Here is a 12801-nt window from a genome sequence, read left to right on the forward strand (position 1 = left end):
GTAATAAGAAATGAATGAGAACTTTCAAGGCTGTGTCCTTCCCTTCTGTTTTTATTGTGATGGAATTATGAGGCTAGGGCAGGCATGGAGAAATTTTCAGTTTATTATTTAACCACCAAATGTTATTTCATGAAGCCCCTACCTTAAGTGATTTTTATTCAGAAAGTAATCTTGTTAATAGAACAATGTCTGAAAACCTGTCCTGTGAAAAAATGGCTCACTTTTCTGTTCCAGCAATACACTACATTTGGTGTCTCTAGCCAAAACTGAAGAGATTCCACCTCTTATCGAGAACCAAGAAACCTGGACTTCTTGCAAGCCTTTCATTGCTGGTCTAAATTTCTGTACCAAATTATTGTACTCTAATGCCAGTGCCACAGAGGCAGCTCCCTATTATCCCTTGACTGGAGAATCCAGGTAAGTAATATCAGCTTTAACTATGTTTATTTTATGTTAACTAACCTTCCCTCTTAGGGTTTAGTATCTGTAGTACCCTCTCACATAAAGCTTACCTTTAAAAATCTTTAAAAACAGACTATCAGGAGCAGCTCAGAAAGAGAGCTATTGAGAATTGTATGACTTCTCCTGTTTGTGGTCATGGACAAAGTAGTTATTTACAAGACATTTGTTTACTCCTTCTTTAGATTTGAAGTTGAAATAGTGTCCACGGGTGAAGTGAAGGAATACTCTGCAAGTGCAAACTATGACCTGCAGAGAGAAGGAAATGACCTGATAGACACCTTAAAGTTTGCTGTCCAGGCAGAAGGTAAGAGTCTAAAAAGCAATATGGCTTAGCTCAGTTTTGGATTGTGTCATTTAATGGGACAAAGTTTTGCATGAATAACTCATAATACAATTCTTTACAGGACAAAATAGAATATCATTTCCATAACCAAACAAGCCAACACTTTAACTCGCATTTCATTTCATATATGCAATCCCAGTGCAAGATTTTAATGATCAGAGGCTGATTATTTTATCCCAAAAATGCTTCCCCATGATTTAAGTATGTGTGATGTTGGTAAATGGAAGCAAGGAAGAGAAATTGAGAGGGGACCTTATCAATGTCTATAAATATCTGGAATGTGGGGGCCAAATGGATTGGGCCGGGCTCTTTTTGGTGGTGGCTGATGACAGGACAAGGGGCAATGGGCAAAAACTGGAACACCGGAAGTTCCACACAAACTTAAGGAAAAAATTATTTACTGTGAGGGTGACGGAGCCCTGGGACAGGCTGCCCAGAGAGGGTGTGGAGTCTCCATCTCTGGAGATGTTCAAAACCCACCTGGACACTTTCCTGTGTAACCTGCTGTAGGGAACCTGATTTGGGAGGGAGGTTGGACTAGGTGATCTCCTGAGGTTCTTTCCAACCCCTACCATTCTGTGATTCTGTGAAATTTATTGGTTCTATGTAAGCAAGAGAAAAATACCATTTCTGATGCAATATGGAAGTAAAACATACAAATTGAGATGAATTGCATAAACAGCAATTTTTTCAAAGGGAGAATCTGTGGGATGGCAAGTTTGCATAACAAAAGTAGAGATGGCACTAGTGGATCAGCCCATGGTGGGTTTAGAAGATGAGGAGAAAAAAGATGGCCCAGTTTCTAATTCAGACTCATCAAAGATTATGTTAGATCTTCAGGGCGATATAATTTCCAGTTAATCCTTTTTTATCTCCTTTTAAGAAAAGTCCAGACAGAAACCATAGTTGTGAATAACCAAAGTACATCATATTTTCCAGGTGTAAAGCAACAGGAGGCCACATTGACCTTCAGGTACAACAGAGACAGAAAGATTTTGACCAGTGATGTCCACATTCCCAATATTGATGTTGACTTTGGTACAAACTTCAGAATTACTGATGAATCTACTTCTGGGAAGAAAGCATATACCTTTGTCTTAGACTTTAACAACAGGAAGATTTCTGAAGTTACTCTTACTGGACAGATAAGGTAACTCAGAAAACCATCTAGACTTTTACAGATACCTTTGAATAAGATAGCTGGAAGTTTTATTGAAGGTAGAAAATTTGGGGCAATTTTATCCCATTTTGGATAAACTGCCTATATAGAGAGACATACAAACTTGTAATTCAAACCCTCTTTAAAAAAACCCTTGAATTATTTTATTTGTAATCTATAACATATACTTCAAACAAATACATCTAATACACCAACTGATCTTTCCTGCTATATGTATATGTATAATTTGTATTACAAATTCCTTGAGCAAGTTCTTCCATGTTTGCACACACATTACTACAAGAATGACATTGTACTAGTGTTATTGCAGGTGTGATAATCCAAGTATATAAACAAGGCAAGGTTTATTCAGAGAGGTATTATCTTTTACCGGGTATGTTCAGCTCTAAAAAAGTTATTACATCTCCCCATGAAGAAATCTAATGGCACTCAATGAGCAACAAAACAAAAAATAACTGAGAGCTTCCTGTAAAAATTCCCACGCTTCACGAAGAGAATATTTCCGGGAACATCTACAGGGGAGCTAACAAAAATGTTCAGCCTGCCAGGGTTTCTAAAATTGTCTGCCTCACAAGCCCATAGTGAAATGAGCTGATCACATTCTTTAATAAACCTCAATCTTCCATGGAATTCTGTGATCTTGATGGTGCCCCAGGGAGTCTTTGTCTTTGCTGTTCATGCAGAATTGCCTCTGATATCAGTGGGAGCTTTGGACAGATGTCAGGGACCTCAATTCCCTTTCATTTACACTAACATAATATTAGAAGTTTGCTCAAGTCAACAAAGTTACAGAGATATAAAATAAATATGAATAAAGGAAAATGAAGCCCAATGGCATAACATATTTTGTAAAGTGTTTTGTTTCTATGTGACTAATGGCCACAGTCTGTATCCTTTACTAGAGAATTCAGCTTGAGTAAGGAGTTTAGAATTTGGTTCAGGTACAATTTTACCAAGCCAGGTACATATTTCCATCTATTTCAGTATTATGGAATTAATAAGGAATTATTATTGCATGTTTCAGCACAGTAGTATTATAATAATTTACCATAGATTTCCCAAAGTAACTAGCACAAGCTGAAAACGTTAGCTGAATTGGAACAGAGCTTACAAATATGATTCAGTCTATTTTTGTAACATCTATTATGCCTTTAAGATAGATTTAAATGCTGAAATTGTTCCTGAAACATAAGTGAAAATTTAGTGAAATTATTAATATTCACATTAACTTTTTACTTTCACAGATATACTGGAATAGAAGAGGCAATGTTAAGAGGCACCATTTCTATTCCTCGCCTGCAAACTGAACTTAGCAGTGAAGTATTGGTTAATTATTCACCAACCAAAGGATACCTTCAGATGAGCTCAGCTGCAACAACTCATGGAAACTCAATTTCAGAAAGAGTTCTTCTCAGATATGGTAGGGTCAAAAACATGATCCATGGTACAACTTATAAATCTAAACATTTTGTTACATTGGTTTATGCTATAACCCTAAATAGAATAAGAATATTACTAATTTTATCCTTTTCTTTTAAATTAATGTTTTTCAGATTCTGAGAAAGTTGAGCTAGAGTGGAATTCAGGTGCCAGCGCTGCAGTGAAAAAAGTGTATTCTGGCTTCCCAGTTGACTTTTCAGACTACCCAAAAACTTTAGAGAAGCATGCCAATGAATTGCTGGATCGGAAAGTAGCTCATACAGATATGACACTGCGACATATTGTGTCACAATTTATTGTGGTATGTTTCAACTTACAGAAGATATTACAGCTTGACCACATAGCCCTGGTAAATTCTTGCCTCCTCCATGGAAGCCAAAATGGGAACTACTTCTAAAAGCACCCATCAGATTGAATAAGATGTGTATTTCCAACCTTGATCGAGCCAGTCACTTTACCAGATGCCTAGGGCTCAGTATATGGATAGTTACAATGGCTTTCAGACAACTTACTGCAAAGTCCTAAAACTTGTCATTCACTTTGAAAAACTTGTCTCCTTATTGCAGGCAACCAACACATGGCTGCAAAAGGCATCAAGAGATGTTCCCTATGCCCAGACTTTGCAAAACAAACTAAGTGGACTGCAGGAACTGAACATTCAGAAAATCAACCTGCCTGTTATCACCATTCCTGAAGAACTCTTCCTGAAAAGGTATGGAGATAAATTAGGATAGTCACACAGGAAACTGAAAATAGACGTTTGTTGATATTTTTGTGTTATTTTATTTTACTTTTTTTTATAAAACAAGGTGGAATTGCTGTAAACATTAGCATAAAATTGGAATCATAACAAAGAATTTTAAGACGAGAGAGATTAAATTATATGGAGGAAATGATGCATGTCTTTAATACAGATCTGACTCTATAGCAGTCACTCCTGCAGTATATTAATATATCCTGAAGTATTGTGTCATATAGTGAACTGAACAAAAATACAGTACTCAGCAATTTTTGAGCCACAGAGCTAATGAAGCTGGGTTTCCCATAGATTTGTGTCCCGCATCCCTACATACCTTTAGTCTTTGGCCATAACCTTAATATCTCTACTTTTTCATGTGCAGTCCTATTGAACAGTTCTTCCCATTCCCCAACATACAGGTTGACCTCCACCAACATAATACCCTGACCTCTTCCCATTTCTGATGCCATCTGTCACTTGCTCAGAGGCAACACATGCCATGGTTGTACATTTGGATTGTGTGCTTGCACTAGTTTGGGCCTATCTCCTCCACCTGATAGAGTTTCACAGAACTTGCATGAATGTAATTACCCTTGGAGCTTTTACTGTTCTGTCAAATTTAACTGAAATCATCCAGTATGTTAAAGATTTATAAAAAGTAGGGTTTGACAAACAAAAGGAGAGACTAGAAGGCAGATAAATAGTATATTTCTTATAGTAGTTTCTAGGAAACTGGACTATAAGTCAGCCAGAGTGGATCTAGACTTTAAAATGCTCAGGAACCTGCCAGGATTTGCTCTCATTACAGTTCCTAGCACATATTGTTCTTGCCAATTTTTGTTCATATCACATTGCTGCTCTGCCTATGCATAAGGATTCAAGGAAGAGTGTTGCTTGGTAGTATCTTTAGAATACACCCACAGCTATCATTGTGATAAATAGAAACATGTTTGTATAGTTTTCCCACAAGCTAGGGAAATACTGATGGCTGGAATTAATGTAAGGAACAACAGAAGCTAGTGTAAGATTGGTTTACAAAAACAGATGGAGAATAGTCTTGCATTTTATCTCTCTTAGCGCTGTTTTTTCTATGTGCTATATTTCACTGTGGTATTACGAATCTGTACATCAGTGAACACACATCTCTATTGCTTCCATTGTGTTCCTATTTTAAATTTAGGATGTTGCTCTGAGTGTAAAAAAAAAAGAGTTTTTGGTATAAAATATCAGTTAGGCAAACAAGAAAAACATCTTTGCCAGCTTATTGTTCATGCACAAATTAAGACAGAGTTTCCTCCTGTTTTGCCTTTTCATAATTGCACTTTTTCCCTGTAAAGTTTTCAACTAACAATTCATTTCCTTCAGTCCTAACTCTTGGTCAAATTGTTGGATTTGTATTTATTTCTATTCAAAATAAAATTAATGCTGAATATTTAGATGAAACTTTTGAAGTGCTTATAATCAGAAAGATAAATACTTGATAATTTATGTTCTTATAACTTCTAATATAATGAGGTTTTTAATGAACTTCTATAAGAATACATCAATTTTAAAACAATATAATCACTTTTTTTCTGGTTCTCGGCATGACACATTGCACAAATGTTTTTGGAGGAATTATTTTTTCTAAATGTCAACTATTTTCATTCAAATTCTTTAATTTTGAGGATCATTTTCATGCCAATACATCTTTTCATTAATGTTTATAGAACAGGTTTAGATTCTCAGAGTAGAATATCAAATGCAAGATTCATAACAGTTGTGTATTTAGCCCCTTGAATGGTGCTCTCCACCTGTGAGCTAAAATTAGTTAAGCTCTGAACAAAGAATCAGAAACCTTTGAATTCTAATGCAAGGTCTCACAGAAAGAATGTGTTTCTGGACTACTTGACCTATCAATCCCCCTGACTATGAAATAAGGAGAAAAAATATTGACAGAATTCCCTGACACCGAAAGTGCTTTCAGTAAATTCTGATAGATGAATGCTTCAAAAATGGTAATAAAAGGTGATCTTTACATTTCTCTCTAAACTTAAAGTCAAGACATTGATGTAAGCATATAAGTAAGCTCAGTATCATGGGAAAAGTAGCAATCACGGAAATTTCTGTATATGCATCATGGATTTGCAGTTTCTAATAGAATCACTTCTATTTTCTAGTGAAGGCCGGATCAGATACAGCTTCAATAAAAACAGTTTTCTAATTAATATCCCATTGCCATTTGGTGGAAGATCATCCCATGACATAAAGGTGCCACAGACTGTTAAAACACCTCCTCTGGTAATGGAGTCAATGGGAATAAGCGTACCTTCTCAGGAATACAGAATCCCAACATTTACTGTTCCAGAATCCTACCCTGTTCGTGTGCCTTTGCTTGGTGCTTTAGAGCTTTCTGCTAATGTGTACAGCAACTATTACAACTGGACAGGAGCATACACTTTGGCTAATAGCACCACAGAGAAAGCATCCAGCATAAGAACTACTTATATCACGAATGCTGATTCAGTTTTTGAGCTACTTTCCTACAGTGTGAAAGGTAAGAACGTATGCTAGTGCTACTTGTTGGCAAAACTATTTTAACAACTTTATTTTCCATGTATCAGGTACAGCACATTCATTTGCCTGTTGCTTATTTAAAGAAAGATGCTGTATAATCTCAAATAAATTTCTCTTTGCTTTTAAAGATATTATGTGAATCTGTTTATTCAGGCACTAAAAATGAAGTCAAATTGAATCAACAGAGACTTCTAAGGTCTATATTTTCCTAGATATTCCTTACTGAAGAAAAAGTCCTTCAAAACTGAAGGCATGATTCTATAAACACTTGTTTATCTGACAAGTGTCTGTTTTTAAAATCATGTGCAAGTGTTTGTGTACAATTAATTTCTCACTCCTATATGTAATTTTTTTGTCATTTATATATGTCCATCTACTGTCATAACTACACAACTCTTATCCTGGACTTAGATTTAATAGGTCTTAGACTGATATTTTTAAGTTAGTTTCTCTCAAATTGCAGTTTGAGGTCTCAAATTGCAAAAGGACAAGCTAACTTCAGTCTTTTCTAAACTCCTCACTATAAAAGAAGCATAATAAAGAAAACATTAAAAAACAAGGAATATTAGATATGGGTTATTCTTGAGAGTCCGTCTTCTTAATCTGATTTTAAATAATGGCATAACTGTGTCATGTCACATAATTATATTTAGTGGAGTAGTGTAGAAACTTAATTTATCCTTATTTCAAAACTCTATCCCCAAATATCAAAATAGTAACAATTTTTGTAGAAATATTCATGATTTACCAAAATATTTTGGCCTTTAAAACAAAATGGTATAATAACAGTAATTGCAATTCAAGCAGTAACATAAAAGCTTAGTGGTATCAGAAAAAGTCCTAAAGACAAAGGTACAAATGGCACCCTTATTTTTTGTTTCCTTTTTCCTATTTCAGGTTCTGGAGAAGCATCATATAGTAGAAATGGATTCACCTGTGCATATGAAAATCACCTGCAGCACAGACTCCTGACATCAGTTTTTAAGTTGGCCAAGACAAAGAGTTATGAACCCAGTCCAGTTGCAAACTACACCATATCGCTTATGGCATCCAGTACTCTGGGTCCTCAGCTTTCATTTTCTGGTGATATTGTTTCTGAAAAGACAAATAACGTGAATATCAATAATGTCAAGATGGAAGGGCAGATGGAAGTAGCTTCTGTCTTTGCAAGAAGCATTTACACTCTGTCAAGCTCATACAATGAAAAGAGACGGGTTTTAGAAGGAAAATCAAATCTGAAGTTGGATTCTTCTTACCTTCAGGCTACCAATCAGATATCTGGCAGATACAGTGATGATTTGTTTTCTATTACTTCAGTTTCTGATGTACAAAGTGGACTATTAAAGAACACAGCTTCACTAAAGTATGAAAACAGCCAGCTGAAAATTACATCTGAAACAAATGGGAGGTATCGACATATTGCAGGTGTCAATACAGTTGAATTAATTTTGTCAAAGAAGATGGCAGCACTTCGATCTGAGTACCAAGCCACTTACAAGCAAACCCAGTATTATGCCTTGTTTGCAGGTTCTCTCAATTCCCAGGATCTTGTTTTCAACACTGATATCTCTGTGACTGATCAAAGGAATCGAGCAGCACATAAGTCATCACTCAATGTAAATCAGTATGGTCTAGCCAGCAGTGCAACCACAAGTGTGCAGTTTAGTCCATTGACAATGCAGAGTGAAATGAATGCCAAACTTGATACTGCTGGAGGCTCCATGTCACTAACCTCTTCTGGGCGCTATGGTAAAAACAATGCCAAATTCAACCTAGGTGGAAGAGTGAGCTTAACAGAAATAACGCTGGGAAGTGAATATCAGAGTACAGTTCTGGGTATGGACAACAAACACGTTTTAAACTTCAGAGTTAATGGAGAAGGACTGAAGTTTTCAAATAATTTTCAAGGATCATTCAAAGAGATTAAGTTGGAGTACACAAATGACTTGAATATTCCTGGCTTATCCTTAACATTTGCTTCTAAGTTAGACAACAGCTTCAGCTTTGACAAGTTCCACAAGCATGTTTTTGACCTACAACTGCAGCCTAGCTCACTTACAGCTAAACTGAGCAATAATATTAAATATACTAAAACAGAAATTTCCAACAAAGCAGAGCTGCTTCTTGAGCTTCTGAAGCTGAACTTGGGTGGCAATGTCAGAGGAGCCTATGGAGCAGATGAAATAAGGCATACCTACACCATCACATATGCTGATCTAGCTGCAAACTTTAAAACAGATACAGTCGCAAATGTTGCAGGCGCAGCAGTGAGTCACAGAGTTAATCTGAATGTGGCAGGACTTGCTTCCTCAGTTACTATGAATACAAACTGTGATTCCAAGTCTCTCCGTTTCAGCAATGCTGTGCGTTCCACTGTGGCCCCATTTGCTATCACTGCTGACATACATACCAATGGCAATGGAAAGCTGATTGCTATGGGTGAACACACAGGAGACCTTTACAGCAAATTCCTGTTTAAAGCAGAGCCTCTTGCTTTCACTTTCTCCCATGATTACAGAGGATCTACCAGTCATAGCTTGAAGTCTAGAGGAAGATACACTACACTGCTTGATAACAAAGTTCATGTGCTTTTTACTCCATCAGAGCAGTCAACTGCTTGGAAATTGAAAAGTCAGCTAAACAATAATGTATATTCACAAGACCTCAGTGCTTACAATGATGCAGAAAAGGCTGGTGTGGAACTGAGTGGGAGAGCTTTAGCAGATCTCTCTGTAATGGATACATCAGTCGTACTACCATTAACATCTGAAGAAGTTAATTTCATTGATATACTTGGCCTCAGGGACAGTGTGTCAGAGCCTCAAGAATTCAGCATCTCTGGCTTTGTGAAGTATGACAAAAATAAAGATCTGCATGTTATTAACCTACCGTTCTTGGAACACTTGCCAGTTTACTTTGAACAAATCAGAAGCACCATTCTATCCACACTGAAGGCCATACAAAGTTACCTGAAGAACGTTAACATAGAGCAACATATGAGAAAATACAAGGCAACTTTGGATAAACTCCCACAGCACATTAATGATTACATGGACAAATTAGATATCAAAGGCAGAGTTAGCAGCATGAAAAATAATTTGATTGCTTTCACAAAAGACTACAGAATAACAACTGATGACCTCCAAATTATGCTGGAAAAAGCCATGGACAATCTTCAAGAAATACTGACTCAACTGCAGGTCTATCTGATACAAATTGAGCAATACATCAAAGATCATTATGAGCAGTATGACATTAAAGCACTTATTGCACAGCTTCTTGACCAAATAGTTGAAACAATGACAGCTCTAGATAACAAATATAAGATAAAAGTGACTGTAGTTGACACTATTCAGAAATTGCAAATTTTTTTTCGCCAGTATTATCCTAGCAAAATTGGAAGCAGCATTTTGGCTTGGATTAAAAATGTAGATGATGAGTACAGGATTACAGTTAGGATACAGGAAAATCTAGAACAGCTCAAGATTCAGATTCAGAATATTGATGTCAGACGCATTGCAGAAAATTTGAAACAGCAGATTAAAATGTTTGATGCTAAAGAATTTTTAGAAAAATTGAAGCGTTCCTTACCAATTAAAAAAATTAATGAAGTTCTTCAACAAATCAAAGACTTTATTCTAAATTGGATGGAGGAGTATGAAGTGTCTGAGAAGATCAGTGCTTTCCGAGCTCATATACAGAAATTGATTTTAAAATATGAAATTGATAAGCAGGTATATTTTTTAATGGACAGAATGATAGAACTGCTTAACCAGTACAAACTAAAAGAAACTGTCCAGAAACTGACCATCTACCTAAAAAATATTGATGTGAAGTCATGCTTTGATAAAGTTGTTGCTTTTACTGATGCTGCTGTCAAGAAAGTGCAAACCTTTGATTATGAAATGATGATAAAGGAAGTCAACAAGTTCCTTGACATGGTTATTAAAAAGCTCAAGTCTTTTGACTATAACCAGTTTGTTGATGACACAAACAACAAAATCCGAGAAGTGACCCAGAAAATAAATGAGGAACTGAGAAATCTAGAACTTCCACAGAAAGCAGAAGCACTGAAACAGTATATGAGAGACTTTAGAGCTGTGATTTCCAAATACATGGAACAACTAAAGGACACCAAGCTTGCTGCAATAATTAACTGGTTCAAGGAGCTCATAAACTCAACAACATTTGCTAATATGAAAGCCAAGGTAAATGAACATCTGGAAGACCTGCGAGAGAGGATTTCTGAAATGGATATTTCCCAGGAATTGCAGTGGTGTCTTCAGAAGATTAGCCAATTCTACAGTTCTACTGTCATATACATTTCTGACCAATGGACTATTGCTTTTAAGAAAATAATTGCTTTGGCTGAAGCATATGATCTAAAAAATTGGGCTGAAAATTTAAACCAGTTTGTTGAAACAGGATTTAAAGTCCCTGAAATCAGAACTGTTATAGTCACTATACCTGCCTTTGAGGTTAGTCTCCGGAGTCTTCGGGAAGCAACATTTCGAACACCAGACTTCATTGTTCCACTGACTGATCTACATATCCCCTCCTATGAGATAAATATTAAGAGACTAAAGGACATGAAAATCCCAGTAAAATTTACTACCCCAGAATTTACAGTTCTAAATGCCTTTAAAGTACCTTCCTATACAATTGACTTGATTGAGATTAAATTTCAGATTGTGAGAACAATAGACAAACTCATGTCTGGTGAGTTTCAGTTGCCAGCAAGTGATTTGTATTTTAAAGATCTGAAGATGAGAGATATGCCTTTTTCTGACATTTCTTTCCCGGAAATACAAATGCCTCAGTTTCAAATACCAGAATTATTAGTTCCAAAGCTAAATCTAAATGAGTTTGAGATAGCTAACATGAAGATACCAGAGTTCCAGCTTCCACGTATCCCACATACTGTGACTGTCCCTACGTTTGGCAAATTGTCTGGTTCTTTCCGAGTCACCTCTCCATTCTTCACATTGTCTACACAAGCTGAGGTTCATAACACTACAACATCTGCAAACAGTCCAGAATTTGTGACCTCCCTTTCAGCTCAAGCGACGTCCAAATTAGATTTCCTAGTTTTTAGTGTTCTTGCAGATTCACGTCTCTTGGCACCTGAGATGAAGCAACTGAACCTTAAAAACTCCATGAAGGTCAACCACAGGTTCCTTAAAGTTGATCACACCAATGAAATTATATTTTTAGGGACTTCAGTAGAAGGTGAAGCTGAAACCAGAGCAAACTTACATACAATGAAAAATTCAATAGAACTGCAGAATAATTTAATGGTCAAGCTGCAAAGAAAAATTTGGATGCAGAGTGGAACGACATATTCCCACAGACTGAATATTCCACAAGCTGACTTCTCCAGCCAGGCTGATCTGGTCAATAATGTGACAACAGAGGTAGAAGCAGGACATATATCATTTACCTCCACTGGTAAAGGAAACTGGAAATGGGCTTCTCCTGATTTCTCTGATGAAGGCACTCATGATTCACAAGCCACTTTCAGGGTTGAGGGCCCCATTGTTACATTTTCTGCCAACAACAGAATAAATGATAAGTACCTGAAAGTCAACCAAGCTGTGAGATATGAATGTGGTTTCCTAAATTATGCAACACTTCAAATTCAGTCTGAAATTGAGTCACAGCGTGTAGGACGTAGCGTACTGAATGTAAAAGGCACAGGACAGCTTGGAAGCATGAAAGTAGAATTAACAGGCTCTCACAATGCTCGGCTCAATGGACGGATTACTGGAACTGTAAACAATGAGTTTTCCTTCTTGGCACAACTTTTTGAAATTCGTCTATTAACAAACAATGATGGAAATGTGAAAATCAGCTTCCCAATGAAACTGACTGGCAAAATTGACTTCCTGAATAACTATGGGTTTGCACTCAGTTCTTCTGTTAGGTCAGCTGGCAAGCAACTGGAAGGTTCAATCAGTATAGATATTCCCATAATATTTCTGCTGGCAACAATCAGGACAGAATTGAAGCTCATGTTGAAATGAATGGAGATGCCAACCTGGACTTCCTAAATATTCCTCTATCCATTCCCCAGCTTCAGGT

General features: G+C 36.6%; 1 protein-coding gene across 1 annotated transcript in view; it reads left to right on the forward strand.

The window, feature by feature from the left end:
• Positions 1 to 12801, forward strand: part of LOC104522665 (apolipoprotein B-100-like) — a 36923-nt gene that overhangs the window by 16378 nt on the left and 7744 nt on the right. Inside the window, 9 exon segments of the mRNA XM_010165018.2 lie at positions 195 to 417; positions 645 to 766; positions 1745 to 1955; positions 3230 to 3405; positions 3539 to 3726; positions 3992 to 4137; positions 6324 to 6700; positions 7618 to 12639; positions 12642 to 12800. Of these exon segments, the coding sequence (XP_010163320.1) occupies positions 195 to 417; positions 645 to 766; positions 1745 to 1955; positions 3230 to 3405; positions 3539 to 3726; positions 3992 to 4137; positions 6324 to 6700; positions 7618 to 12639; positions 12642 to 12800 (6624 nt within the window).

This window comes from Antrostomus carolinensis, unplaced genomic scaffold (genome assembly GCF_000700745.2).
Source record: "Antrostomus carolinensis isolate BGI_N321 unplaced genomic scaffold, ASM70074v2 scaffold20293, whole genome shotgun sequence".
Classification (NCBI taxonomy): Eukaryota; Metazoa; Chordata; class Aves; order Caprimulgiformes; family Caprimulgidae; genus Antrostomus; species Antrostomus carolinensis.